We start from the raw sequence: 25,268 nt of genomic DNA on the forward strand, positions 1-25,268 counted from the left end.
CCTCTGTGCATCTGATAATGTCTCTGGACGAACACCAAGCCTAACCCCGCCTGAGGAGCTCCCTCGACGGCGCGAAGCCCCCCAGGGCTGCCGCCAACGGTCCCCAACCGCCACTAACGGTCCCCAACGGCCGCTGCCCCTCGGGCGCGCGCGCCCCCTGCCGCCGCCCGGCGGGTGCGGGTGCCGGTGCCGGCTCCTCCCCTCGTCCTGCTCGGGAGCCGGGCGAGCCCCGCACCCAGCCCCTCGTCCTGCCCCCTCCCCCGGTGCGATGGAAGTCCCCGGGAGCCCTCCTTCTCCTCCTCCTCCTCCTCCTCCTCCTCGCCGCTAGCCGGCGGCGGCCCGGCCCGGTGCAAAATGCTGGGCATGTACGTGCCGGATAGGTTTGCCCTGAAGTCGTCCCAAGTGCAGGACGGGATGGGGCTCTACACGGCCCGCAGGGTCAGAAAGGTGGGTGATCGCCGGCACGGCACGGCCCGGAGCCCTGCCACGTATCGCGGCGGGGCCGTGCCGCGCTCAGCCCCGCTCCGCTTCCGCCCCGGCCCAGCCCGGCCCGCGGAAGGGGAGCAGGGCGCCCCGCGGGGGTACCCCGCTGTGTTACTCCCCTCGGGGTTTGCTCGGAGAGCCCCCGGCCCTAGGGCTCGGCGGGGCGGGCGGTGCAGGGCAGCAGTGCGGGCCCGCCGGGGGTGCGGTCCTGCTGATCCAGCCGCACCGCGCTCATCTCCCGAGCGGGCCCTGCCCCGCGGTGCCGCCTGCCTGCGGTGAAAAACTCTTCGGATTGTTTGAAACCACAATTAAAACTGCTCAGGTGGCTTGCTCCAACAACTTCTTCCAACCGCTAGAGGCATACCTAAAGTTACAAACCCTGCAGTAGCGTGCCCTCCCAGTTATGTGTGTTTCACTTTACATCTTTTTCCAGGTTTTGCTTCTCACAGGGTTGGCAGGGCTGCCTGATTTTTCTGTGCTATTGTCCACAGGGCTTAGGCACCTTGGGGAAGGAGTGCCTAATCTCTAAGCTGTTCAAAAGGATTAATAGAGGGCAGAGGGTCCAAGCTTTTTATCAGTTAACTTATTTATTTATTTATTTATTCGTTGATGTTCTGAACATTCATTTTGAAACCTTTGGGAATTCACACAGGAAGGAAAATTGTACACTGCTGTCATGTATCAATCCCTGGACTCTGAAATAGAATTAACTTTACGGTGAAACTTACTGAAATTGACACCTGTGTGTCAATATCAATGCTGAAGGTCTGAGTCCCCTTCCTTTACACTGTTGTACATTGAACCATTAGATCTACATGCCAGGGAAAACAGCTTTTCCTTGCCAGAATTGCTCCATGTTGCTTTTGAATTCTTTCTGTACGGGCAAGGTATATGCTGTCAGAGCTCTGCCTGCATAGCTGTGCCAGTGTGAGCTCCTCATAGAGGATATCCTAACAAAACTGAAATGTTGCAAGTGGGACATGTTACATGTAGAACATGGGAGGAAAAGGTGGAGGCAGTTACAGTAAGATCTGTCTGTGTTTCAGGAGTATGTCATGACAGTGTCTGTTATAGACTTGGTTTTTGTTTGGCGTTGAATTCTCTGTGCTGGTAGCACCAACAGTTGTGGTATGCGAAGCCCTGATTAAAAGTCTATGCCTGACAGACAGGCAGACTTCCTTCAGTAGGATGAGGAAACCAGCTTCTGAGTTGTCCTTTGGAAACCAGGCACTGCTTGGAACAGGTATTCTTAAAAATAGTTGAAGACCTAAGCACAGTGTGTGGCCGTAGCTGCTCACAGAACAGCAGATGTGTAAACAACACAAATGATGCATTGGATATAACCAGACCATGTGTTACCCTTTTCCCATGGAAAGAAAAATCTGAAGTGCTCTCAATGTTTCTTCCTTTCCAGTAGTGAGGCAGCATTACTACACTTTGTTTATAATACAGAGTAACTAATAGCTGTCAAATTGTTAAGTAATACCTTGGAGCTCTGGGATTGGATGGAGATGTTGAATATGGCACTAATTGTGAAATAATATCTGTGTTCCTGAGTAGCAAATACTGCATCATTTTCTTTCTGTTGTTATCACACAACTGCAGTTGTCTTAACTGGAAGTCAAATAAATTTCAGATGATCTTATAATCAGAAAATGCCATGTTTTCAATCTGTTGTCTGTAGTTACAAAAGGTCGAAACTTTCTGTTCTGTTACATTAACAAAAGCTGTAATTCTCTTGTATTTTTTTTTCTCCAACAGCTTGCCAATGGCTACAGAACCAGTGTCTTAAGACTCTTGGTATAGTCATGAGAGAGAGCTACTACCTTTCTTAGTATTCTGCTGAGTCTGGAACAAGATTAGTCACTGATGCTTGTTCAGCAGCAGCTGTTGGAAGCAGCTTTTTGACATTTGAATGATGTGCCTTTCATATCTTCAGTCATTTCTATGGTTGACTTTAGTCTGTGCTGTAAGTTTTGAATTTGAGAAGAAATCTATGTTTTTGCTCTCTCTATATTTATATGACATCATATTAATTAGCTAGGACTAATGAAAATACACAAGTGAAAAAAAATAATCTTAAAGGCTGAATTAATAATTACACTTATCTTCACAGACTTTTGTGTTACAAGACACCAGATTTTGCTGTGTCTCGTTTCTGCTTTTTGTCCAAATTTGAGAAGCTATAAAAAGTGCTTAGTAGTTTGAATCACCTCCGGTTCATGTTACATTTACTTTACATTACTGGTGGGCATCTTGCCTTTTGCTTTCTCTATTGTTTTGAGCTTCTACAAGGGCTTAAGCATATTGCAGGAGCGGTTTTATTAGTTTGGAGTAGTTGACCTAAGAATGACGTGTGGTATTTCTTGTTTTGAGTAAGCTTGCCCTATTAAGCTGTTGCTGTGTTTCACCCCAGAGGTGACGTGTTGTTCAGTGGTGGGTAAAATTAATCCTGTAGGTACTTCATATGTATGTAGGCATCCTTTGGATTGTGAGGATGAACGTATTACTGAGGTGGGGGTTGTGGAAAGTTCCAAAGTACTTAAGGAATAAATTCATCTTTTTTTGCCCACTTAAGTAGTGCTGTTCTGCTGCTGAAGAGAGTGTAGGAGACTAGCTGTTTCAGGTTCCTTATTCGTTAGGTCTTTTAATTATTTCTCTGTTAAACTTACAGAGATTTTTTCTTTTTCTTTCTATAGAACTAATCTAGGTTATAGTCAAACAAGCTTCTTTCATCTTGATCCTTGCTATGAGTGATGGGGGGTTCTGCAGCTACAACCATGTCCGACCTCAGAGTCCAGCAGCTGTAGTGAGCTAGTTTCTTGTTGCACCAAAACTACGTGGTGCTTTGTAAGTGAATGGGAAAAAGCAATTCAGCTTGGTGTGAGAAGTCTCTTGAAAGTGCCTACCTTATGTTTGCTGAGGCTAGAAAGGACCATACATCTCCAGAACAGAATTCCTCTGCCACCATCTTCCTCCTTTGTAAAATGATGAAAGTTGGTATGGAGATCAGTGAGAAGTGAAGGAGTTGAAGCCACACAGTGCTAATTTTTACTCTCACTGCCTATGTCTGTATCTCCATTGGTGCTCTGGGCTCCAGTCATTGTCTGGTGTTCTTGTCTTTTTATCTCCTTATTCTCCTGGTCCTTCAAATGGAATATTTGTTGAGCACATTTTAATATAATACTCCTCTAGTCTGTTTCCTTGTTATTATGAAATGTCAATTTTCTTTTCTGTTGTCTGTTACTTCCTCAAATTTCATTTTAAATATATTATATATATATATTTAATTTATTTACTTGGTTGAGGGAACATCCTGTAAGTTTTCCGTTCCACCTTTTCCACCTTTTTTCTCACCACTGTACCTGTAAGCAATGAAGGAGAAGGAAAAATATGTAGCAGGCTGTTCCTGGGATCATGGAATGTGTCAGGGGGAAGGGGCTTCTGGACAAGATCAATCCTTTTGTTAGCCTTAATGTTGTATTTTTAAAGAAACTCCAAAGTTACTTTTTATTGTATGATTATAACCTGTAATGCCTTAAAGTATATAACATTTTTTTTTATCTTAATATTGCATAAAGGAACATTGTGTTCTGCATTCCAATTTATATGGTTTATCAGTGCAAATAAGAACAAGGGGAAAAACGGCTAGGCCTATGCCAGGTGGAAGTCCTAGTTGCAGAATTTACCCTGCTGCTGGCATGAAATCTGTAAAGGGAGGGAGAAAAAACAACAACTTTTAGAAGAACATAGCAATGGATGGTTTCACGATGTGTATTATGACTAGCAGGTGGCATAATATTTTAATTTTTTTTGAAGGCTTGAATTAATTCATAGACACGTGCATATTCCCTCATTTTTTAGACAAGTCCCTCTGTATGTTCAAAACTTCAAAGTTATTTAGTGTTTTGATTTGTGGCACTTCAAAAAGTAGTGTTGCAAATAATCCTGCAAATAAATCTAATGTAAACTTTGTGTTTGCCAAATACTTTGGACTTAATGGGATGTATATTGCAAGGTACTTCCTGAGAATCTTATAAGAAATGTAAGAAATTTGACTTGTAAACATGACCCTTATTTAAAATCAAGAAAAATGCTGTATGCCAAATGGAAAATTAGCATGTACAGGAAAGGTATGGTTTTAAGAGATTTTCTAAGCTATAAAAAGAATGGGAATGACCTTTTTGGCCGATAGTGGGCTTCCAAAGCAAAACTGTCCTTTTCCACATGAAACTGAAATTGAGACCTCTGCTGGAGTTTGGAATTCAGATATTTTTTTTTTTTTTTTTATTATTAATATATCCCCTCCTGATTCATTATCTTTTATATTCATTCCATAGGGTGAAAAATTTGGCCCCTTTGCAGGGGAGAAGCGAATGCCTCAGGAACTGGATGAGGACACAGACTGCAGGCTTATGTGGGAAGTGAGTAGTCTACAATGAGGACATCACACCTAGCAAAAAGTGCTCCTGGGATTATATTTTCATTGTAACATTTATGTTTGTTTTTGTTAAGGCTTAAAGATACTGTAGCTAGAGTATCTTATTGATGATATTAGAGTACACTTTTTGTATAGGGATATTGACAGGGAAATTACTTCTTTTAAAGGATAAAGAAATAACAAATGATAATTTCTAATCAATGAAATATGAAACATAAAAATGTAACAGCATTGGAAAATTGTTGAAAATTGTGAGAGTTAAAAATGATGAAAGTAATTTGCATATAGGATTGTATATTACTGAGGTTCTGGCTTATGTTTGCTAACATGTCAGGTCATATAAAGCATTCACTGCTGTGATGCTTGTGCTAGCATTTGGCAATTGTAAGATAAGTGAAGTTTTTGTATTGTACTAACATTTGTAATTCAATGTGTAGTTACGAGATCTTTAGCAAAATAAAAACCTGGTGCTATGGGTAGATGAAAGTACAGGGGGTTTCAGGGCTCTTCTAAAACACACTAAATCTTGTAATGAGGTCCTTAACGTTTGTGTCATAGCTGTGTTTGCCTGTAGCAAAATTCTGTCTGGGTTTACCGGCTGAGGACTTCACACTTTGACTGAAAAATACTTGAAATAACATTTCAAACTTGCTGTAAGCACCTGCTTTTCAGTGCTTCTGTTCCATCTTTGTAATCTGTGATTTCTGCTCTAGTTCTTTGAATAGAATTCATTTATTTCTTTTTTTCACCCAAGCAATTTCCATTGAAAGCAAATTTAGTCCTCTTCTACTCTGAGAAAGGGACTCATTTTCAAGTTTCTCATATTTTTGTGGTATATTTTTTCTGTTGTGTGGCACTGTACAAAAAACACACAGGTTTGTCATCTGTATTAAAGCACTATACATACATTTATGATGTATGTTTATTCCATATATTTATATTCCAAAACAAATATTTGGAAAAAATAACCCTTTAGCATTAATATTGCTGAGCTCCTTCTAAGGAGAGCATGGTACTGATACGGTATTAGAGCTATAAATACATTCTACACAGTGGAACAATGTGTGAAAATGCTAAAAGCCAACCTTGCTAAACAATTTCTATCCAGCGGTAGAGTGGAAAAATACTCCTTGATGAGTATTAACTCAAGTCTTTGAATCTCTATGCCTTTATTTTTCCATTTCCCCTGGAATCACCCTATTTTTTTGTCTCTTTTATTGTTGTTGTCTTTTTTAATTTGGAGATGTGTCCAAAAAAACTATTTCCAAAGAGATGGTGTAGATAGTTCTTTCCCCTGAGTCCTTTGGTTATGTACTCAGAGCAGCTGTTTTCATCTTGTTTGTTCTCAGCTGAAAACAAAACAATACCAAGTACTTTTGTTATGAATGATTACCAAATACAGTACATGTTAATATACCCTGCCCTGTCTTACTTGCCTTTTCGTGATGTTTCTGCAAGATAGTTTAAATTAATAAAATACTTGAGCTAGAACAAGGTTTTTAGAAGGGATGGTGAGTGGATTATAGGTGTGAGAAGGCCTTTAATTTAGGTTGGTTAGCAAGCCATATGATTTTCCAGATGCCTCATTGCTGATGATTAAATAAGATTTATCTATTTCTATATGACAGAAAATAAAAGGGAAATGCATGTATTTATTGATGACACTAATATGACCCCTTCGACAGCAAACCAGAAAATGAGATTTTTATGAGCTGTTCTAAAACCTTTTCATAATATCTTATTGTAACCTAGTTTTGAGAACCTTGAAAAGATTCCTGCATACCAAATTTTATGACTTCCTGAATGTTTGAACCTAAGTTGTTCATGTTTACTGAAGTTGATCTGAACATGAGCTTTATAATATAATTTAAATCATGCTGAGAGTAGTCTTAAGTTGAAAATTGAGACCAGGAATGCAGAAAGTAAAAAGTAAAACAGTCCAAATAAATGGTTATTCCAGAGACTGTGGGAGGCAGTCATAGCAACCAGCCAAATTTGTGTGTAGTCAGCTGTACCAAATATATTAAAAATAATTAATATGATGACTATTGGATGAAGGCACAGTCAGCCCTGAACTCACAGTCTGACTGCAATCAAAAAAAAAAAAAAAAAAAAGCATTTTCAGGGAGGACACCTTTAGAAAGAAGGCTAAATAGTAGAAGCTTTTCAATAGGTCAAGTAAAAATGGACATCAGTGGAGAGTTTTTTTTTTTTTTTCTCTGTATGTGATGCCTATGTTCTTAGTTTCAACTTTGTGGAACAGTTTTCTGCAAGGAAGCTTACCACATGAATTTCTAGTTGCATAGACTAGTGGTCTGTAATGTGGTCTATTTTGAAGAAGCTCTTCCTATTTCTGTAAGACCAGCATTGTGAATTGGCATCTGTAAGATGTCACATTGACACAGAAATGTGCATGTGTTTAGGGACATGGTTTAGTGGTAAATTTGGCAACGATGGGTTGATGATGGGACCTGATGATCTTAGAGGTCTTTTGTAACCTAAATGATTCTCTGATTCTATGTTATGTTTTCATTTGGTCTTTGGGAAAACATGGAACCAAAAAAGAATTTATCAGGTCCAGTGATTTCGTTAAATACAGTTCTGAGAACATTGGGGTTTGTGTTTTAAATTAAATATAGCACTGTGCTACTGGTCTGCCTGCAAATTGCATAGTTCTGAAGAAATCAAAGGTTTACAGTTTCTCATTCAACAGACTCCAGGTTGGGGAGGGGTCTGAAACTCAGGAGTATTGCATCTAGATGTTTATCATTAACAACAAAAATCATGTTTTCAGCTAAACAAAAAAAAAAAATAGAATGCAGAAAAGAGAACTTTTCTTTACATGGTTATTTGAACGAACATACATTTTTTAAATTTATAAATGTTTAGAAAATGGTTTACAGAAAGCAGGCAGTGTGTTTACTGCCTTCAGCAAAGGCGACCATCTGCTTATTTTTGGTAATTTTTTTCTTCTCTTGCCAGGTGTGCATGGTAAAATGTTTGCGTTTGCAGTTGTGAACATTTTAAAGTAGTATACGTGGCACCTTGAATGTTTTTTAAAAATTTGGAGGCAATTGCAGCATAAAAAGATGGAGTGCATCATGTGGATGGGCATTACAGGCATCTTAGGTGTTACTTAGAAGTTGGTAGGACTCCATCTGGTAACTTATCCAATGATTAGGGGCTCTTTTTTTTTTTTTTTTTTTTTTTTTTTTTTTACTAATACTTGTATAGCAATGTGAAATTTGTTATTGTGGCATATTTAGTGATGTGCTGGTTGATATTGAGGTAAAACCCCCCTGTGCAGTAGCAGTGAATGTCAGGTATTTCATCTTACTGTGAAGATATTTTATAGAGTCATTGAATAACTTGAGTTGGAAGGGACCCACAAAGAGGATCACTGAGTCCAACTCCTGGGTCTGCACAGGACCACCCCAAAATCAAACCCTATGTTCAAGAGCATCGTCCAAAGGGTTCCTGAACTCTAGCAGGCTTGGTGCTGTGACCACGTCCCTGCGGAGCCTGTCCCAGTGCCCAACCACCCTCTAGGTGCAGACCCGTTCCCTAACCCCCAGCCTGACCCTTCCCTGTCCCAGCTCCATGCCGTTCCCTCGGGTCCTGTCGCTGTCCCCAGAGAGCAGAGCTCAGCGCCTGCCCCTCCGCTCCCCTCGTGAGGGAGCTGCAGGCTGCCATGAGGCCTCCCCTCAGCCTGCTCTGCTCTGGGCTGAACAAACCAAGGGATCTCAGCCACTCCTCATACATCTTCAGATCTCCAGAGCCTTCACCATCTTTGTAGCCCTCCTTTGGATGTTCTCTAATAGTTTTGTGTCCTTTTTATGCTGTGGTGCCCAAAACTGCACACATTGCTTGAAGTGAGGCCGCACCAGCACAAAGCAGAGCAGGACAATGATTTCACTTGACTGGCTAGCAGTCATGCTTGATGTAGCCCAGGAATATTTGACTTAGTTCAGTGACACCTTGTGTGTTAATTCTCAAGAAGATAATTCTGTGTGTGTGCTTTGTATATGTATAAATGTTTTAGGTGGTGGGTGACCAAATAGGTTCATGCCAAAATTCATCTAAGCTTAAATATGAAGTGAATTGCCACTTAATTATTTGGCCTGGGAAATTAAAGGTGACTGTGTTGTGGTTTGGCTCTGGCAGGCAGCTGAATGCCACCCAGCTGCTCACTCGCTCTCCCTAGGTGGGCTGGAGGAGAGAATTGGAAAGGTAACAGTGCAAGAACTCACGGGTTGAGATAAAGACAGTTCACTAGGTAAAGCAGAAGTCGTGTATGTAAGCAAAGCAAAACCAAGAATTTATTCACCCCTTCCATTCAGCCACTGACAGGAAAATAAGGCTCATCATGAGTATCAGTTTCTTGGGAAGACAAGTCCCATCACTCTGAACGTCCCCTTCTTCCTCCTTGTTTCCCCCAGCTTTTATTACTGAGCATGGTGTCATTTGGCATGGGACGTCTCTTTGGTCAGTGTAGGCTGTTTGTCCTGGCTCTGTTCCCTCTCAGCTCCCTGTGCACCCCTAACCTCCTTGCTGGCAGGGCAGCATGAGAAGCTGAAAAGTCCTTGGCTCTGTGTAAGCACTATTCTGTTGGTGTGCTATCACTACTATTTTCATCAAAAATCCAAAACACAGCATTGTGTGAGCCTCTGCAAAGACAATTAACTCTGTCTCAACCAAACTCATGACACTGCATGTGTGGTGACATCACTCCCTAAATAAATAAATAGAAACTCCAACTGATCTCCATTGGTTACAGAAACTACAGGAACGTCTTGGCCACAGTGGCCAAAAGTGCCTCAGAACCAGATAGGTGCTAGGCCAGCATGGTCTGAACTACAGCAGCAGACCTCAACTTCTGTGGATATGCCCCTTAATTTAGAGGAAGTAGGGATAATGTCCCATGTCCTGTTTAAATACAAAAACAACAACAAAAAAGTGTGATATCATCTATTGGTGACTAGGCTTTTGAGGTCTATTCGTAGCTCTTTCACTGATTTCTCTTGTTGACAGTAAGCACATCATATAATCCTTGTAAGTCTTTGTTGATTTATGAAGATGACTGAGTCCTGTATTATTTAGGGGTGGTCTCACGAGACTTAAGAGCATTTTTAGTTTGGTACTCTTAGAAAACCAATTAAAAAAAACAAAAAAACAACAATAACAACCAAACAAAACAAAACAAAAAACTACTGGGCTTGAGTTCAGGCCTTGTTAAAATAGTTTTAAAATCATTTCTGGATTGGTCACTGTAGCTTGAGGACCCTAAGGAACGCATCTCAAACTAACTGGATGTTTTTTATTATTGAAAATTTGAGTTAAAGCTAACTGTATAGAAACTGGGCAAATAACATTAAAACATGGAATTATTCATATAGGCAGGTGGCAGGTTCAAATGTTACAATTTTTTAAAGAAAAGTATGTTCACTAGTATTATAGGATTGGTCCTACTTCACTGAATTTTTCAGTCCTGTAAAAATGTTTTGCTTCTATTTTAAATGTTTTATAACTATTTATGGAAGACTAAAAATATTTAGATGTATGGGGAAAATGCAGTAAGTTGCTTGCAGATACTTTAAGAAAAGCTTCCTTAAAGCATTTTCTACTTCAGTTTGTAGTATACAAAAGTGTTTTCCATTTCCTCCCTTAGAAAGATATCCTCCATTTTCCAACGATTTCCTGCCATCAGTAGTTGTGGTAGGCAGGTTGTCCTGAAGATTCTTGGAGTGGTTCACTGACTAGAAAGGAATCCCCAGGGAGCAGACTGAAAGTTTTGTGGCAGAATGAATCCTGTGTACTTTTCCAGGTCTCATGTGGAGTAAGTGGTAAGACTGTGTGTGAATCCTTGTAAAAGAGGGTTCTGTGAGATAAAGAAGGTTAAGAAACCTTAGTTTATTCAATATGGGAGTTTGCTGGTCATGCTCCAGAAAGCTACTTTCTGAGTCCTGGTTCTGTGGGGTAAAGAGCTAAATTAGTAGTAGTATCTTTAAGTTTCTTGAGGAGCATGTAAGCAGGCTGACACTGTCTTCCGTTTTTCTTCTCTTGCTGTTTTAGCTAGTGCAACTGCCAGGGCTGGGGGGAGATACTGAAACTACACAGTAAGTTTTTCATGTTTTCCAGTGTCACCAATTGGGGATGTAGGAGGGAAAATTCCTTATTGCTGTGGCTAGTAGAACCAAGTTGGCTTTTAGTACAACATCTGTCTTAGTGACAGCCATCTTTGATCCTGTCTTCTTCGAGGTCTAAACAGATTTACAGGTAGAGCCATGTGAAAGCATTTTTGATTGCATTTGTTGATGTATCTTCTAATTAAGTTGATTTTCTTGTTTGATAATCACAACACAAGGCAGAAGTATGACTGAGCAGGCTGTTACTGGAGAGAGCATCCTTTAGGACATATTCCAAACTTCATTTCAATTCATTAATAGTTCAACTTGGGTGATATTTAGGTACTCTTTTCAGTTTGAGGAATATATTTGCAAAGCAAACAGACTAGCTCTTGTTTGTTGTTGTTCTTGTTTTTATTTTTTTTTTTAAAAAAGAAGATATTGATAAAGTTTGAAATTTCTTACCATGGTGCTCAAAGACACATCTAGGAAACTCACCCATTCACCCAACCAGTGAAAAAAGAATGGTAGATGTTTAGTCCATGTTAAGTATGGTATTTTGACTGTTTTTCTTGTCTTTTCTTCCTCACATCTGTGTATTTAATGCAGCATTATTTCTTTATGAGGTGGAAAAAAGCAATAGGAAGTATAGCAAGTTTTCAAGGAATTTATTGTATTCTTATATCAATAGTTTCCTTATGTGTTAAGTCTTTGCTTTGTGTTTGATATTTCTTCATGAATTGGCAGAGAATAAGAAAGCACAACTGAGATGATTGTGTATCACTGAAGTCAATATAAATTATCGTTACATAATTTAAGGATCAAACAAATGAAGAAAACTGGATGAAAAGGGAGGTAATGTAACGTATGTTTTTTATAATAGGGTCTTGATTCCGTTTCTAATCCAAGACAAGATATGATGGAAACCTTTACAGGATTTGCATAGTGGGCCTCTCTAACCCAGTTTTTGGGTCGCTTTAGCTAAATCACAAAGCCATTAACTTGACTTTAGTTGCTCACAGATGTTAATCTTCACTGCAAACTATTTTCACTCAGAAAATGTGAGGTTCTGCTCTGTGGTTATTTAGAACTGAGTGATTATTGCAGTATAATAGATGCAGAACTTCTGTAAGGCTTTGGGAAGGAGAGCTGTTTCGGAGGTAAATGCATCACTAACGTGTCTTTTTTGCATGAAGTTTGGTTTTGCTTTTATGATTTACAGTCATTCTGCTCAAGTTCCTGGTGGAACAACAGTTACAGCAATGAGCAGGTATTAATTCTCAGTGGAATTGTCAAAGAATCACAGAATGGCTGAGGCTGGAAGGGACCTCTGGAGTTTATCTGGTCCAACCCCCTTGCTCAGGAAGGGCTACCTAACTCTGGTTGTCAAAGACCATGTCTAGGTAGCTCTTGAGCATCTCTTTCCAAGGATGGAGACTCCACTGCCTCTCTGTGCAAAGTATTCCAGTGCTTAGTGTTATATAATATTATTTGCAAGTGCATTTAAATATATAAGTTTGACACTTTTTACTCTGGTTAATTGGTGTGTTTGAAAGTAAAACAACTTTTAAAGTTCAAAATATTGGCATCTTTTCATGATATGTCCCTTTTAAGATAAGTGTCTTTGGAAGAATAGTATTACATTTTGAAGACTTATTTGTTTGGAGAACTACAGCAGTTTTCTCGTTTTGTTTTGTTTTCTTTAATCTGAGAACAACATGCTGTCACCAGCTCTCATGCTAATGGAATACAGTTTTTGTTTCTAATGGTATCTTTAAAGTTTAGGTAATTTAATCAGTCATACTGAAGGAATATGATATTGCAACCATTAGAAATAAATACAACAAGAATGTGGGCAATTTAAATATAAAGCCACGACGACAATCTAATTTTGATCTTGCACAGCTGAAATCACCAGCTCTTAGAAAATACCTACTCTGGACACTTCTTGTTGACAGATGAAAATATGTTCCTTATTTATATAAGTCATGTGGAATTTGTGTGACTCTATGACCTTTTTTCATGTGTCTCTATCTTTTATATCAGATTTAAATGATTTAAAACAATACCAGCAAGCCTCTAGCAAAGTGGCAGCTATGTTGTTTCAGCAGTATTTCTTTCTGTTTTAAGGGCAAAGAGTGACTTAGAAATAGTAACCTAATTTTAACTATTATTTTCACGTTGTCAGCGTAAGCTGGAATTTTGTCACAGTCATAAAAATTCTATGGATCTATAATGATACCCAAAAGCCTCTGTTAAGAAGATGATGTGCAATTCTTTCTTCAAAATGGTGGCTAGCAGGGAAAAATTGCTTGATCTAGTGTTAAAACTATCAGTAAGTATTATTTGGGGAGGTGGGTTCTACTACTACTGAAGTTCTGGAGTGGAAACAATGGGATGACTCATTAGTTAAAGCTGTCACATTTACATCTGCCTTCAGTTCTGCAGGGCAGTTCTTTAAAGTGTCTTCTTCACTTAGTGAGCAAAACCTGAGCATGTTTGTTTCCCAGGCTAAACAATTTACAGCCCTTCACCTATGTAGTATGTTTATTTGTTATTACTGAAATCATCTCCTATTCTGATACAGTTTCGGCTAAGCATAATTTAAAACTGACCAACTGTTCACTGAGGCTACGTATTTATATGCCCTTTGGATGGGCATATATGAAGGATGCTCAAGTGAGCTGTAGAACAAGATATATGGGATAGATTGATGCAATTATATTGATCCTTGTTCTGAAGATAGTTCTCAGGAAGTGTTGGGAGTATGGGGGAAACACCAAAAAAAAAAAAAAAAAAACAACCAACCCTCAAACTTCCAAGACTTGAAAGGGAAGCAAGTAATACAGTTTTTAAAAAGTGCTTTATAAGTTTCTGGGACATTTAGGATTGGTGTGGGACAGATATGTTAGAAGCAAATTTAACAATAGCAAAACCATATTTGCTGGATTTGGAATTTGGAAGAAAAGATGCGTTTGGTGATAAAAGGGTAAAGAACATCTAGTGATGGAGTGGTGGGATTGGAATGGAGACAGAATTGATAATTCAAGGTTGGGCTTGTAAGTTGCTTGAACATTTGCTAATTTCATAGAAGGGGGAAGCTGCAAACAAATGAAAGTTGAGTTCAGATTTAGACATACTCTGTAATTGTTTGCAGTTAAGATTGAGATTTCTCTGGAGATGTGAGACTAGGCAGAAAGAGTTGGATTTAGGATTTAGCAGTAAAAGGTGAAAAGGATCTGCTAGAGAAAGAACATAATGAGCAAAGGACAAGGTAGTCTAGAAGAAGATCACAGAGCCATAGAATGGCTTTGGTTGGAAGGGACCTTAAATATCATCTAGTTCAAAGTCCCCTGCTGGGGCAGGGATGCCACCCACTAGACCAGGTTGCCCAAGTCCCATCCAACCTGGCCTTGAACAATTCCAGGGATGGAGCATCCACAGCTTCTCTGGGCAATCTGTTCCAGTGCCTCATCACTCTTTTAAGTGAAGAATTTCTTCCTAACGTCTAATCTAGATCTCTCCTTTTAGTTCAAAGTTCCCTGTGGTCCTATCACTATTTGCCTGTGTAAAAAGTTGTTCTCCATCTTTTTTATAAGCCCTTTCATGTATTGAAAAGACACAGTGATGTCTCCCAGAGCCTTCGCTTCTCCAGGTTGAACAGCCCCAGCTCTCACAGCCTTTCTTCACAGCAGAGGTGCTCCAGCCCTCTGATAATCCTTATGGCCCTCCTCTGGACCAGCTCTAACAGATTCACATTGGTCTTGTGCTGGGCGGTCCAGACCTAAATGCAGTGCTCCAAGTTGGGTGGAGGAGGAACAATTCCCTCCCTTGACCTGCTGGCATGCCTCTGTTGATGAAGCCCAGGATGCAGTTGGCCTTCTGGGCTGTAAGCATGCACTGCTGGCTCATATTGAGCTTTTTGTCCACCAGAACTCCCGAGTCTTTCTCTGCAGGGCTGCTCTCAATGAGTTTTTCTTCCAGTCTGTGCTCATGTCCAGTGTTGCCCCGATCCAGGTGCAGCACCTTTCACTTGGGCTTATTGAACCTCATTAGGTTCTTGTGAGCCCACTTCTCAAGCTTGTCCAGGACTTGGAGGCAGGTAAGTTTATAACCTTAATCTGTAGGAAAGTCATCAGTGACAGGCTGAATGACGGGAAGTATGAGAATAATTAGATATACTGGGGGAGTAAAATGCTGGTGTCAGAACATGTAAAGGAGAAGAACCCTGAAGGGAAATCTGGAGAAGGGATGATAGGATTTGAATGGGAAAGGACTTCTCAGATTTTCTCACTTTCTGGCAAGATAGTAAACAGAGGTGGACTTAACAAAACGAAGTGGGAAGAAAGAACATGAGCGAAGTGATCATACTGTCAGATGAGTGAGACCCAGGAGTCAGTCATAAAGCAGAGAGGTTTGTTTAGTAGAGGAAAGGCTAAGAAAAGAGACTGGGAACTCAAAGGAAACTGACCCCAGTTGCTGGATTTGAGATGCTTATGTATTTTTAGGTGGATAAATGCACTTATATAAAAAAACATGAATGTGCAGCACAGCTGTGAGTACCTGTTGAAAGCAAGATGATCTTGCTGACACCAGCATACTTTAATGTTTTACTTGTTAGTATATGTTCAGTAGATATGCTAGATGGTAAGTTTTAATTCTGTGTTGATTTTTTTGAATGTTTCAGGTTCGTGGCAGTAAAGGTGAAGTCCTTTACATCCTGGATGCAAGCAATCCACGCCATTCTAACTGGCTGCGTTTTGTCCATGAGGCTCCGTCACAAGAACAAAAGAATCTGGCAGCCATCCAGGTAGATTTGGTGAATTCCTACCATTTGCTTCCTGTGACTAATTTGTGAATTTGATCTCCTATTTGATCTTTGTCTCTTGCAATAAAATTGTAAGATCTGAGAAACATAGCCATGCTGCTTTCCTTTTCCTACATTTTTATTTTTAAAGAAGTGAGCACTCGTGCTTAAATATGGTACTATAAAAACAAGATTGAAAGACTGGCAAGACAGTTATTGGTTAGAACCTGGTGTTCTTTGAAAGATTTGTATTAATTGACTGAGATGGAATTGCACTGAGTAACTTACACAAACTATTTCTCCTGGTTTGTAGTAAAACAAACAGTTTACATTTAGAAGAAAAAATGACATCCAGTCATTCATTCACTATGCTAACAGAAGTTTAAATTTCTCACTAGACCCTTACTCAGTCAAATTAAGCTTTTGCCTGAATACAGTTTTTTGTCATGGTGGGATTTAAAAATATTAACTGTGTAGGTATATACTTGACTGAATCGAGATGACTGGTTTAGAGGCCTACTTGTGTTTCATGCTGAACTCAGGTATGGACTTAGGAAAGTAGTCATGATTTTACTTTATAGTTTAAAATTTAACAGAACAGTGTGACAAGTTTGAAAGCAAGCATGGTGCTTAAATTATTCCTGTAAAAAACAGAGAATTGAAGGATCTAATTATCTGATAGGATGATCATACAGTGCTTAATGATAAATTAATAAAAAAAGATTTTTCTTTTTCTAATCTTGGCTGCAGATCTGAATTTATCCAACTCATTTTTACACTTTTATATTTGTCATTTGCAGCATTCTGTGGTAATGAGTTCCGCTGTTTTAATTACATATTATGTGAAACATGCTTCTGTTTTTCTTTTAGCAACTTCTTAATTTCACTTGATTCCCTTTAGTCCTTGTGTGACAGTGAATAGTCACTTTGTTCAGTATTCTATGCCATTCTTGATTTTATAGAACCCTATTATATCTGTTCCTTCTTATTTGACAGCTCTTTTCTTAAGCTGAGGAGTCTTAGTTTGTTTAATCTCTCATTTTTGGAAGCATTTTGTGACTTTGCAGAATGGTAGCAAAGACAGACATATTTTTCTAGTTATAGATACTGTCCTTTTAGAGATTATAAAAGAAATGAACTATCTGCATATTTTTTCAACAGTTCAGTAAAATAATTTCTAGTCCCATATATGCAAGAATTACATAGCTGTGTTATTTTTTTCTCAAAATATGCATTTGCCAAAAAAAAAGCTGTTTCAGGTTAATGCAAGCTATTTGTTAATGTATCCAAATCTCCATTTATTTATTTATTAGTGTTATGAAGGGGAAGCATTAGGAAGATAGTAAAAGGGTAAATGCTAGTTAACATTTCTTAAAATTATTTCTCTGCTTTTTCATATTGAAATGACTTTTTTTTTCTAGGATTTTCCTGCAGATCCTTGAAAAAAAAAAAAGAACTAAACAGTTTATTTTGAGGTCTAACAAAAATATTATAAGATGTTTCTCTCTGTTGAAAAGTAGAGTTTAAACAATGTTTACTTCTCTTTGCTGAGAAGAGAAATGTTTTCTTGAAAAAAAGTAGTTAGTGAAGATCCAGCCTGTAGTTCTGTAGAAGGTGCATACTGATGGCTGTCAACACTGGTAATTTCAGTTTCTGTGTTGATGACTTGTTGGCTCCTTAAATCTCGTATTCGCCAGAGGGGCTGTTTGCTAAGTAGGATTTTAAGCAAGCACTGTCCACTGCTTTGAAATACCCTTGTATACCTCGTTTTTGCCTCCCTCTTCATGTCCAAGTTGCGCGCCTTTCTGTGACTTTCATTCTACTGTTGTACTACATCTGTTCTGCCTAGCACTTACTCCTTTATCACAGTAGTTGAATGCTACTATTATCAGTGGCATCATGTTGGTAAATCTGACTGGATATCTGCCTTCACTTGATTTGGCCTCCTACTTTCCGAAGCTCTAGTTTTACCGAATGCTGGTCTATGGTGTACATGTGCAGCTTTATTCCAGGTAATCTCATGTGAAATTGAAAATTCAAGAATGATCTCCGTAGAAACCAGAGATCTACTTCTGTCTTCCAGACCAACCAGTTTCTCTCCAAATAAAAATCTTCACCAGTCTCTGGTGCGCCATCAAATATTGATGGATGAATGTGACTGCAATTTTGCTGCTGGTGTTGTTTCTTTGGACCTTGTTGCTGATCCTGTCTTAGGTCAGTGTGGACAGCTTTATCATCAGCTTATCCTGTTGGCCTCTATTCTGTCATCTTTTTGTGATCTCTTCTGATCTTTACATCTAGGCTACAGTTTAATTTAAAGTAACATAGGAAAGAATGTTCACTATTCATCCATGCAGCAAATACTCATCAGCCTTGACCAAATGACTGTTTCGTTGTGCTTTTCCATGATGCCTGTGACAAGTCAATGGTTAATTTAGTATAACCATTGCCTGTACAACTCTCTCTTTATATTTTTCCTTCAGTTGTTGTCTTTCTGTTATATCAAGGCTTTACAGATGAAGATCTTTCAAATGATTTGTTGTCCTGCTTATAGAATTAAATTTGCAAGGTCCTCCTCATCCATGGTCGTCAGTTCTAGGCATTAGTCAAATAGATGTTATCATGAGTGAATAGGCAGTGTGATAACAAATTACAGTCAATGTTGACAAATGCAAAGTAAGGTTCACAAGAGGGAGCAGTGTGAACAAGTAATGTTCGTTATTACTTTTAAATAAAACACTCAGTAAAATGACCTGAATTTTTGAATAAAAGTCTTAATAGAATGTCACATCCAGTGCATACCAGTGGTTTTTTGTTAGTGAAAATGATTCTTTATTTAAAGAAATAAAAACAGACTATTATGTTGGATTGCATAATGCTATATCTTGTTTAGTATGTGTTTGGTGCTTTTTGCATGCCTTTTTAAAGGATCGTGCTGGAGTTACAAGATGACTTAAAAAGAAAAAATGTGCCAAGAGTATTAAAGTCCTATAAAAACTTCCACAAAAAAACATGTGGAAAAGTTGAGAGTAGGAAAAAGAATAAACATCAGTATATACAAAGTGATGAAAAGTATTGCGGAGGCAAATTTATGAATGCAAACAAAAATTTTTAAAATTATCTCATTATTTTTAAAGGACCGTCGATAATCAGCTGATAATATAACTTGTGCATTCTCTGTGGGTGACCTTGAAATTATGTGTGTGTATGTACATATGTATTTAATTACACACAATGTGAATAGGTATTACTTGTATTGAATAAAGCTAAAGATGCACATATTTCTTTTCAGGGTTTGGTTTCCCTTTAGTAGATGGAGGTGCAAATCCCAAAGCTCTGCTATTCCTTCAGGCAAGAAAAAAAAAAAAGCCAACAAATCCTTCAGAATTTTGCTTCCACATTCCTTGTCGTTATGATAGGCAGATTTAAGGCTACTTGTTTCAGTAATACTTTGCTTTATGAAATCAGTAGGCAAAATGATACTGGAGTATTTCCAGTAATAGTATCCTTTAATTTGCATTGGGAGTTGCCTGCTTGCCACAAGGATGATGAAATTATGTTTTAAAAAGAGGAAAAACTTGTAAGTTACACGTATAAAGTTGCTTTAGCTTTATTATAATTTTGTGGCTGCAAAAAAAAAGTTACATTGCTGAACAAATACCTAAGATAATTAAAAGATGAATAGAATTCAAACTACAGATCACTATATCAAACAAAATCCTAATCCTAAACCAACTGAATGATCATGCATTATATAATTAAGTAGAGTATGTCTGCATAGTTTTAGAAAACTAACTCAAAAGAGTAAATAGAATACTTAGAGATGGCTAGAGACTGTGTTCTAACCAGCACATTATAATTACCGTTACGAAACACAAAATTCTTCTGGACACTTTTATTTTGTGAAGACTTCCTATGAGCTTGTTTGGAATTTTAAAAAAAACATCTGATTTTTCACTCTCAGTTTTTCTGCTTACTCTTTAAGGTAAAGTTGTACTACTGAATCTTGCAAATTAACAGTGATTAAAAATATTTGACCAATGTTTATGATACTAACCTGTAAAACGTGGAAAATAAACGTTGTGTGCTTCACAGTTGCCCTTTTAAAATTTTCTAAGAGACTTTGTATGAACTAGGAAAAAAAAAAAAAAAGGTGAATGGAAGCCAAATGATTCCTTCATTTTTTTTTTTTTTTCTCACTGCTGCTAATTTCCACTATTTCTGTTTCTCACTATTTTTATTTCTGGTTTCCAAATACTCCAACAGGAGATTTTTGGTCGACTGTGAGAATGCTTTCTAATCTGATTGTTTCACTCCAGTAGTGATAACCATTGTAATCTCATGTCGAAAATGAAGTGATCAGCTCACTGTTTGCTGCCTAGTGCTTGGTATTTAGTTTAAAGGAAAATGAAGTGGATGCATGTGCCTCAGTAAACCACATCCTGGGGTTGACTGGAAAATATGATTAGCTCATTGTAGGTTAATTGTATACAATGATCACATTTAGACCTTGCACTAAATGCTTCCTGTGGTGAAAAGACAACATAGAGGGCCTGGGAATTATTTGAATGGTTTTTTTTTTTTTTTTTTTCCTTTCCTGTAATGCAATGCTTTCTTACTAAAACCCTAGTTCTGGTAAGAGCTTTTGGTGGTATTGTGGGGTGCATGCTGGTCTCTGAGTTCTGTCACAGCTCAAGGGTGGAGCTGTGATGTCTGGGTGTTCTTTGACTTGGAACACACAGCAAGTATTTTTAACAACTGTTGTGTAAGTAGTGCCAATGTGTGACTGCTGGAAAAGAACGGAGAGGTTGGAGGGTAGCAGCATATGTACCATTTGTTTTTCTCAGCATTTTGCAGTTGAATTGATATGTACCATTTGTTTTTCTCAGCATTTTGCGGTTGAATTGCTGCAGGGTTCTCTAACTTATTTCAAGTAGTAATTGAATGAGTTAATCCTCTGTTATGTTTAAAGTAGCTTTAGGATTACAACTTTTGCATTAAGAAAAACTGTATGAATTCTAATCTATTTTGCCCTGGGCTATTCTTACCTATTTGCTTATAAACATGACTTGTTATATGGAGTAAAAATGCATTGTAATTATCATAATCAAAGGGAAATGGTTCCTGTCAAAAATTCTGCAGTTTTCTTTTTTCAGTTTTTAGAGTGGTAGAGTATTATATTTTCAATATTCTTCTATCCAGAATGTATGCACTTATCTGTTTGTCAGTTGTAATTTTATTAAACACTCTCTGCTGGAGATTACTATGCAAAAAAGGTCCTGTTGTTGTTAACATGAAAACTGTTTTATAAACAGAATTGCAGACAGCTAGAGCTTTAAATTCAAATATTATTTCATTAGCAAGCAGGCACTGAGATGGTCTGATGTAGCTCAGAAAACCATGAGCTAGAATAATGATTAGCAAAAACTAATGCAAAGAAGGATATTTACTGTGAAGTGATAGAGTGGTTTAAATCATGTTTCACAAGTGTGACAGAGGACTATTAGTATGTGAGAGACAACGCTATAATAAGTGTAGTAAAACCAGACTATCCAAAAGCAAGAGCGAGAGAAGATGCAAGGAAAGCAAGGACAAACTGTTTTGTGAGCGCCTGAAATTCATTTTGAGTATTACAGAGGAATGATTAATTTGTTATGCAATGTAAGAAGTAAAATGAACATAGTTGTTGGCTTCCCCTATGCTCAGTGGGGAGAACTCAAAAGTCTGCTTGATTCTTAATTTTTTCTTTTTCCAACAACAACAACATTCTGATTCCAGGGTGATAGGTGTTTATCTGCTCTTGAGTACACACTATCCCTGTTCAGATACTGTTGCTGAAGTGAGATGATCCTTTCCATGTACTCCACATCTGGAGTCATGTGTCCAGTTCTGGGCCTGTTATTCTGAGAGACACCTTGCTCCTGCAGAGAGTCCAGTCAAGGGCCACAAAGGTGATGAAGGGACTTGGAGGCTCAGGGGGGATCTTATCTATGTGTGCAAATACCTGAAGGGAAGGTGCAAGGAAGATGGAGCCAGACTCTTCAGTGTTGCCTTGTGACAGGACAAGAGACAGTGGGCACAAACTGAAACACATAAGGTTTCCTCCAACCTTCAAGAAACTTTTTTTTTTTTTTTATTCTTACTGGCACAGTTTGCCTAGAGAGGTTGTGGGTTCTCCTGTCTCTCTTGGAGATCTTGAGAAGCTATGGTGCTGGCCAAGCCTCTCTAGGTGTCCCTACTTGTGCAGATGTTATTCTGATTGTGTCTTTCCTGGCACGGCATGCCCTTTTTGAACTTTCCTATGTCTGGGCTTGTGGCTTTGCCTTCCTCTGCCACCCTCCCTAAGGAATCACCTCCACACGTTTCCTGGTGTGGAGTTTCTGCCCTCACAGACCTTGCCTAGTGCTTTGGCAAGTGGGAAACCTTGGAGCTGCAGGCAAAGATCAAGGAAAAAGGAGCATGTTTGTTTGGAGAGCTACCAAAGGAGAACTGGCAGAACACGTAGGCTGAAGAGGTTCCTTGCTGCCAGAAAGTGGGGTGTGGAGAGAAGCCAGCTAATGCTGCTTTAAGAGCAGTGGTTGTGGGCATTTCGTAAAGATAATGAAGGTTTGGGTTGGAGTCAGCTGATCAAGCCCCGGAGAATGGAGAGGCTTCATTCTCACTTGGGTAGTACAAGCCTATTTACTTCCTCCTCCTCCTGTATTTTCAGTTTTCATGAGTGATTGTGATCTGCTTTGGATGAAACAGTAGGATGGGGCTGTCAGTGTTTGTTGGTCCATATTGCTTGCCAGCCTTCTCTGTTACAAAGCCCTCCTCTGTTACGAAGCATACGTATTCTTAGTAAATGTGAGGTTCATTAAAATTATTTGAAGGATGTTTTACTACTTTCACTATGTCTTCTGTGTATGTGTGCATGTAGATAAATGCACTTCATGCAGGTGCTGCTGGTGGGGAGGGAGAGATTTAAATTCCTTTGTCTGTGGTTTCTGGAGAACTCCCATTGCAGCCTGAGGAGATACTACAGTGGAGGTATATCTGTTTTAATTAGCACTAAGAATACCAGACAATTAGCATAGCTGGAAAACCTGAACAAATTAGCTTTGGAGGAGGAATGAGCTTGAGTTGTGTGTTAGATTGGGTTGGTATTAAAACTCTTTTCAGTATGAATGCAATCCAGGTTACTGAGGCATTGAAAGTCCTTAGTACTTCTTTCATTATTATTATTATTGACCAAAAGTACACAAATGGGATAGAATCAGGAGGATGCCTTTTGACATGAATAGCCCTAAAATACATCCCAGATGCACACTGGGGAGTTGTGGAAAAGGTGAGAATGCAGCAGTACTGAGGTGAGCTTGGTTGTTGGGATTCATGCACTTGGTCTAGGTGACGAGAATCGTTAGTTCTGGTTGCTGCACTCCCAGATTGTACCATCTTGTGGTGCAAGGTATGTCCTGTATGATCTAAGTGAAAGGAGCACCATTTGGTTCTTTAATTAGTAAACTTTTTACCTGGGATACATGCATTTTTTTTGTAAGCCTGTAATAGATGTGGGCTGCACAATCTGTTTTAAAAAAAAAAATGCCCAGTTTTGGTTTCAAATGCTGTTGGTGAGATTAGAAATAAAAAGAAAAGTGGTTTGTCCTAGAAGGAAGCAGCAGCTACAAGACTATTGAATTAAATAGGTTTAATTGTTGTGTGACAATAACTTTTTTAATGTCTAACAGACCTTCTAAACAGGATAAATACTAAATCCCTGTTGATAGTTTAAATTAATCTTATTATATTACAAAAATTAAAAATCATTATCTTGTCCATGCGCTATGAAGCTTGGTACAAAATATATGGCTAGAAGTACTGTTAAAAAGATTCAGTTAACTTCTCTGGATGTTAATCAGATAAGCTTTAAGATTTATGATACAACTTGGAAGTCTTTGTTACATAAACATGTGTCTCCATTTGGTGTTTTGGGGAGCAACCAAAGCAACTTGTTCAAATAGAGGAGAAAAAAAAAAAAAAAAAAAGCAGCTTCATAATAGCAGTTTAGGAGGGAGACTGCTGTTTTTGTTACAGCTTCTACTCTGACCTGCCTTGGTAACTTTCATTTAACATTATCAAAATTGTTAGCTTATGTATCTGTTTGGAAACTTCTTTAGTTATTGTGGAGAAGGTTTTGGACCTTGTTATTATGTAGTTTGATCTTCAGCAGAATCTGAGCTGGATCCTTGGCCTTCTGTGATTAAACCACTTGATCAAAACTCTGTTAGTTTAAAAGTGCTTTTAATAGACCTGCCTGCTAACTTAATAGTGAGGGTAACTGATGAGGGTTGAGTCTGTTGATGAAGAGAGCTGGGAATCCAAAAAATGTTAATAATCAGTACGAAAACCTGTTACTGAAAGCTGGATTATAACTCACGCAGCCAATAGATGAGAGAGCTGAAGCTTATTGGTTATTTAAATTTCATTGTTTTTCTAATAATCGTATGTTGCATTTTCAAACTCTGAAGTTCTTGTCAGGCAGAGTGTGGCAAGAGAAGAGGACTTTAACACCTTTACTTTGGTCTAGGCTGAAGTGCAGATTGGAAGAGCCTCCTAGGTGAGGTGAGACTTATTTCCAGAATACAAAGGCACTTTATCCATGCATTGGCTCTTCCATCTTCGTGCCTCCTGGGGAATGGAGCTAACCCTTCTATAGTTTAGGGCTAGTATCAGGGTCCGACTTGTCTCTAAATTTTACTTTTGACACAGTTGTTCATTGCTTCTACTTGTGGTTTACAACAGGAAGGGGAAAATATTTTCTATCTGGCCGTGGACGATATTGAAACAGACACAGAACTTCTGATTGGTTACTTGGACAGTGACATGGAAGAAGAGGAGGAGGAAGAGGAAGAAATAACTGTTATCCAGGAAGATGAAGACACTGGCAGCAATAAAGAAGTGCAACCAGCTGGTGAAAAGAATGCAGGTGAACAATATGTGGCAAATAGTCTAACTTGAGTGCTTAAAAGTAGAATCATAAGATCATTGAATAGTTTGGTTTGGAAGGGACCCTTAAAGATCATCTAGTCCAAGCCCCCTTCCTTGGGCAGGGAAATCTTTTGCTAGATCAGGTTGCCCAAAGCCCAACCTGGCAAAAACATGGCAATGTTTCCTGGAATGGGGCATCCACAACTTCTTTGAGCAACCTGTTCCAGTGCCTCACCACCCTCATAGTCAATAATTTCTTCCTTATATCTAATGTAAACCTGGCCTCTTTCAGTTCAAAATCACTCCCCTTGTCCTATCACTTACTTTACCCCTGTAAAAAGCCTTTTCCATGTTCCTTATAAGCCTTACTTAAGTATCAAAAGGCTGCAATGAGGTCTCCCCAGAGCCTTCTCTTCTCCAAGCTAAACAGCCCCCAGCTTTCTTA

The 25,268-nt window shown here is 38.8% G+C and overlaps 1 protein-coding gene across 5 annotated transcripts in view; it reads left to right on the forward strand.

Annotated features, from left to right (window-relative positions):
• The first annotated feature begins 275 nt into the window (after positions 1 to 275).
• PRDM5 (PR/SET domain 5) overlaps positions 276 to 25,268 on the forward strand; it is an 84,923-nt gene continuing 59,930 nt past the window's right edge. For 4 of the 5 annotated variants that reach the window (XM_032187058.1, XM_032187062.1, XM_032187059.1 and 1 more), the window contains exons 1-4: positions 276 to 447; positions 4,824 to 4,907; positions 15,737 to 15,859; positions 24,638 to 24,821. In XM_032187058.1, coding sequence (XP_032042949.1) covers positions 355 to 447; positions 4,824 to 4,907; positions 15,737 to 15,859; positions 24,638 to 24,821 — 484 coding nt within the window. In that variant the 5' untranslated portion in view covers positions 276 to 354. Of the gene's footprint in view, positions 448 to 4,823; positions 4,908 to 15,736; positions 15,860 to 18,022; positions 18,071 to 24,637; positions 24,822 to 25,268 lie in introns of those variants that run through there. The other variant, XM_032187063.1, reaches the window with a different exon arrangement.

This window comes from Aythya fuligula, chromosome 4 (assembly GCF_009819795.1).
Source record: "Aythya fuligula isolate bAytFul2 chromosome 4, bAytFul2.pri, whole genome shotgun sequence".
In the NCBI taxonomy this organism is placed as follows: Eukaryota; Metazoa; Chordata; class Aves; order Anseriformes; family Anatidae; genus Aythya; species Aythya fuligula.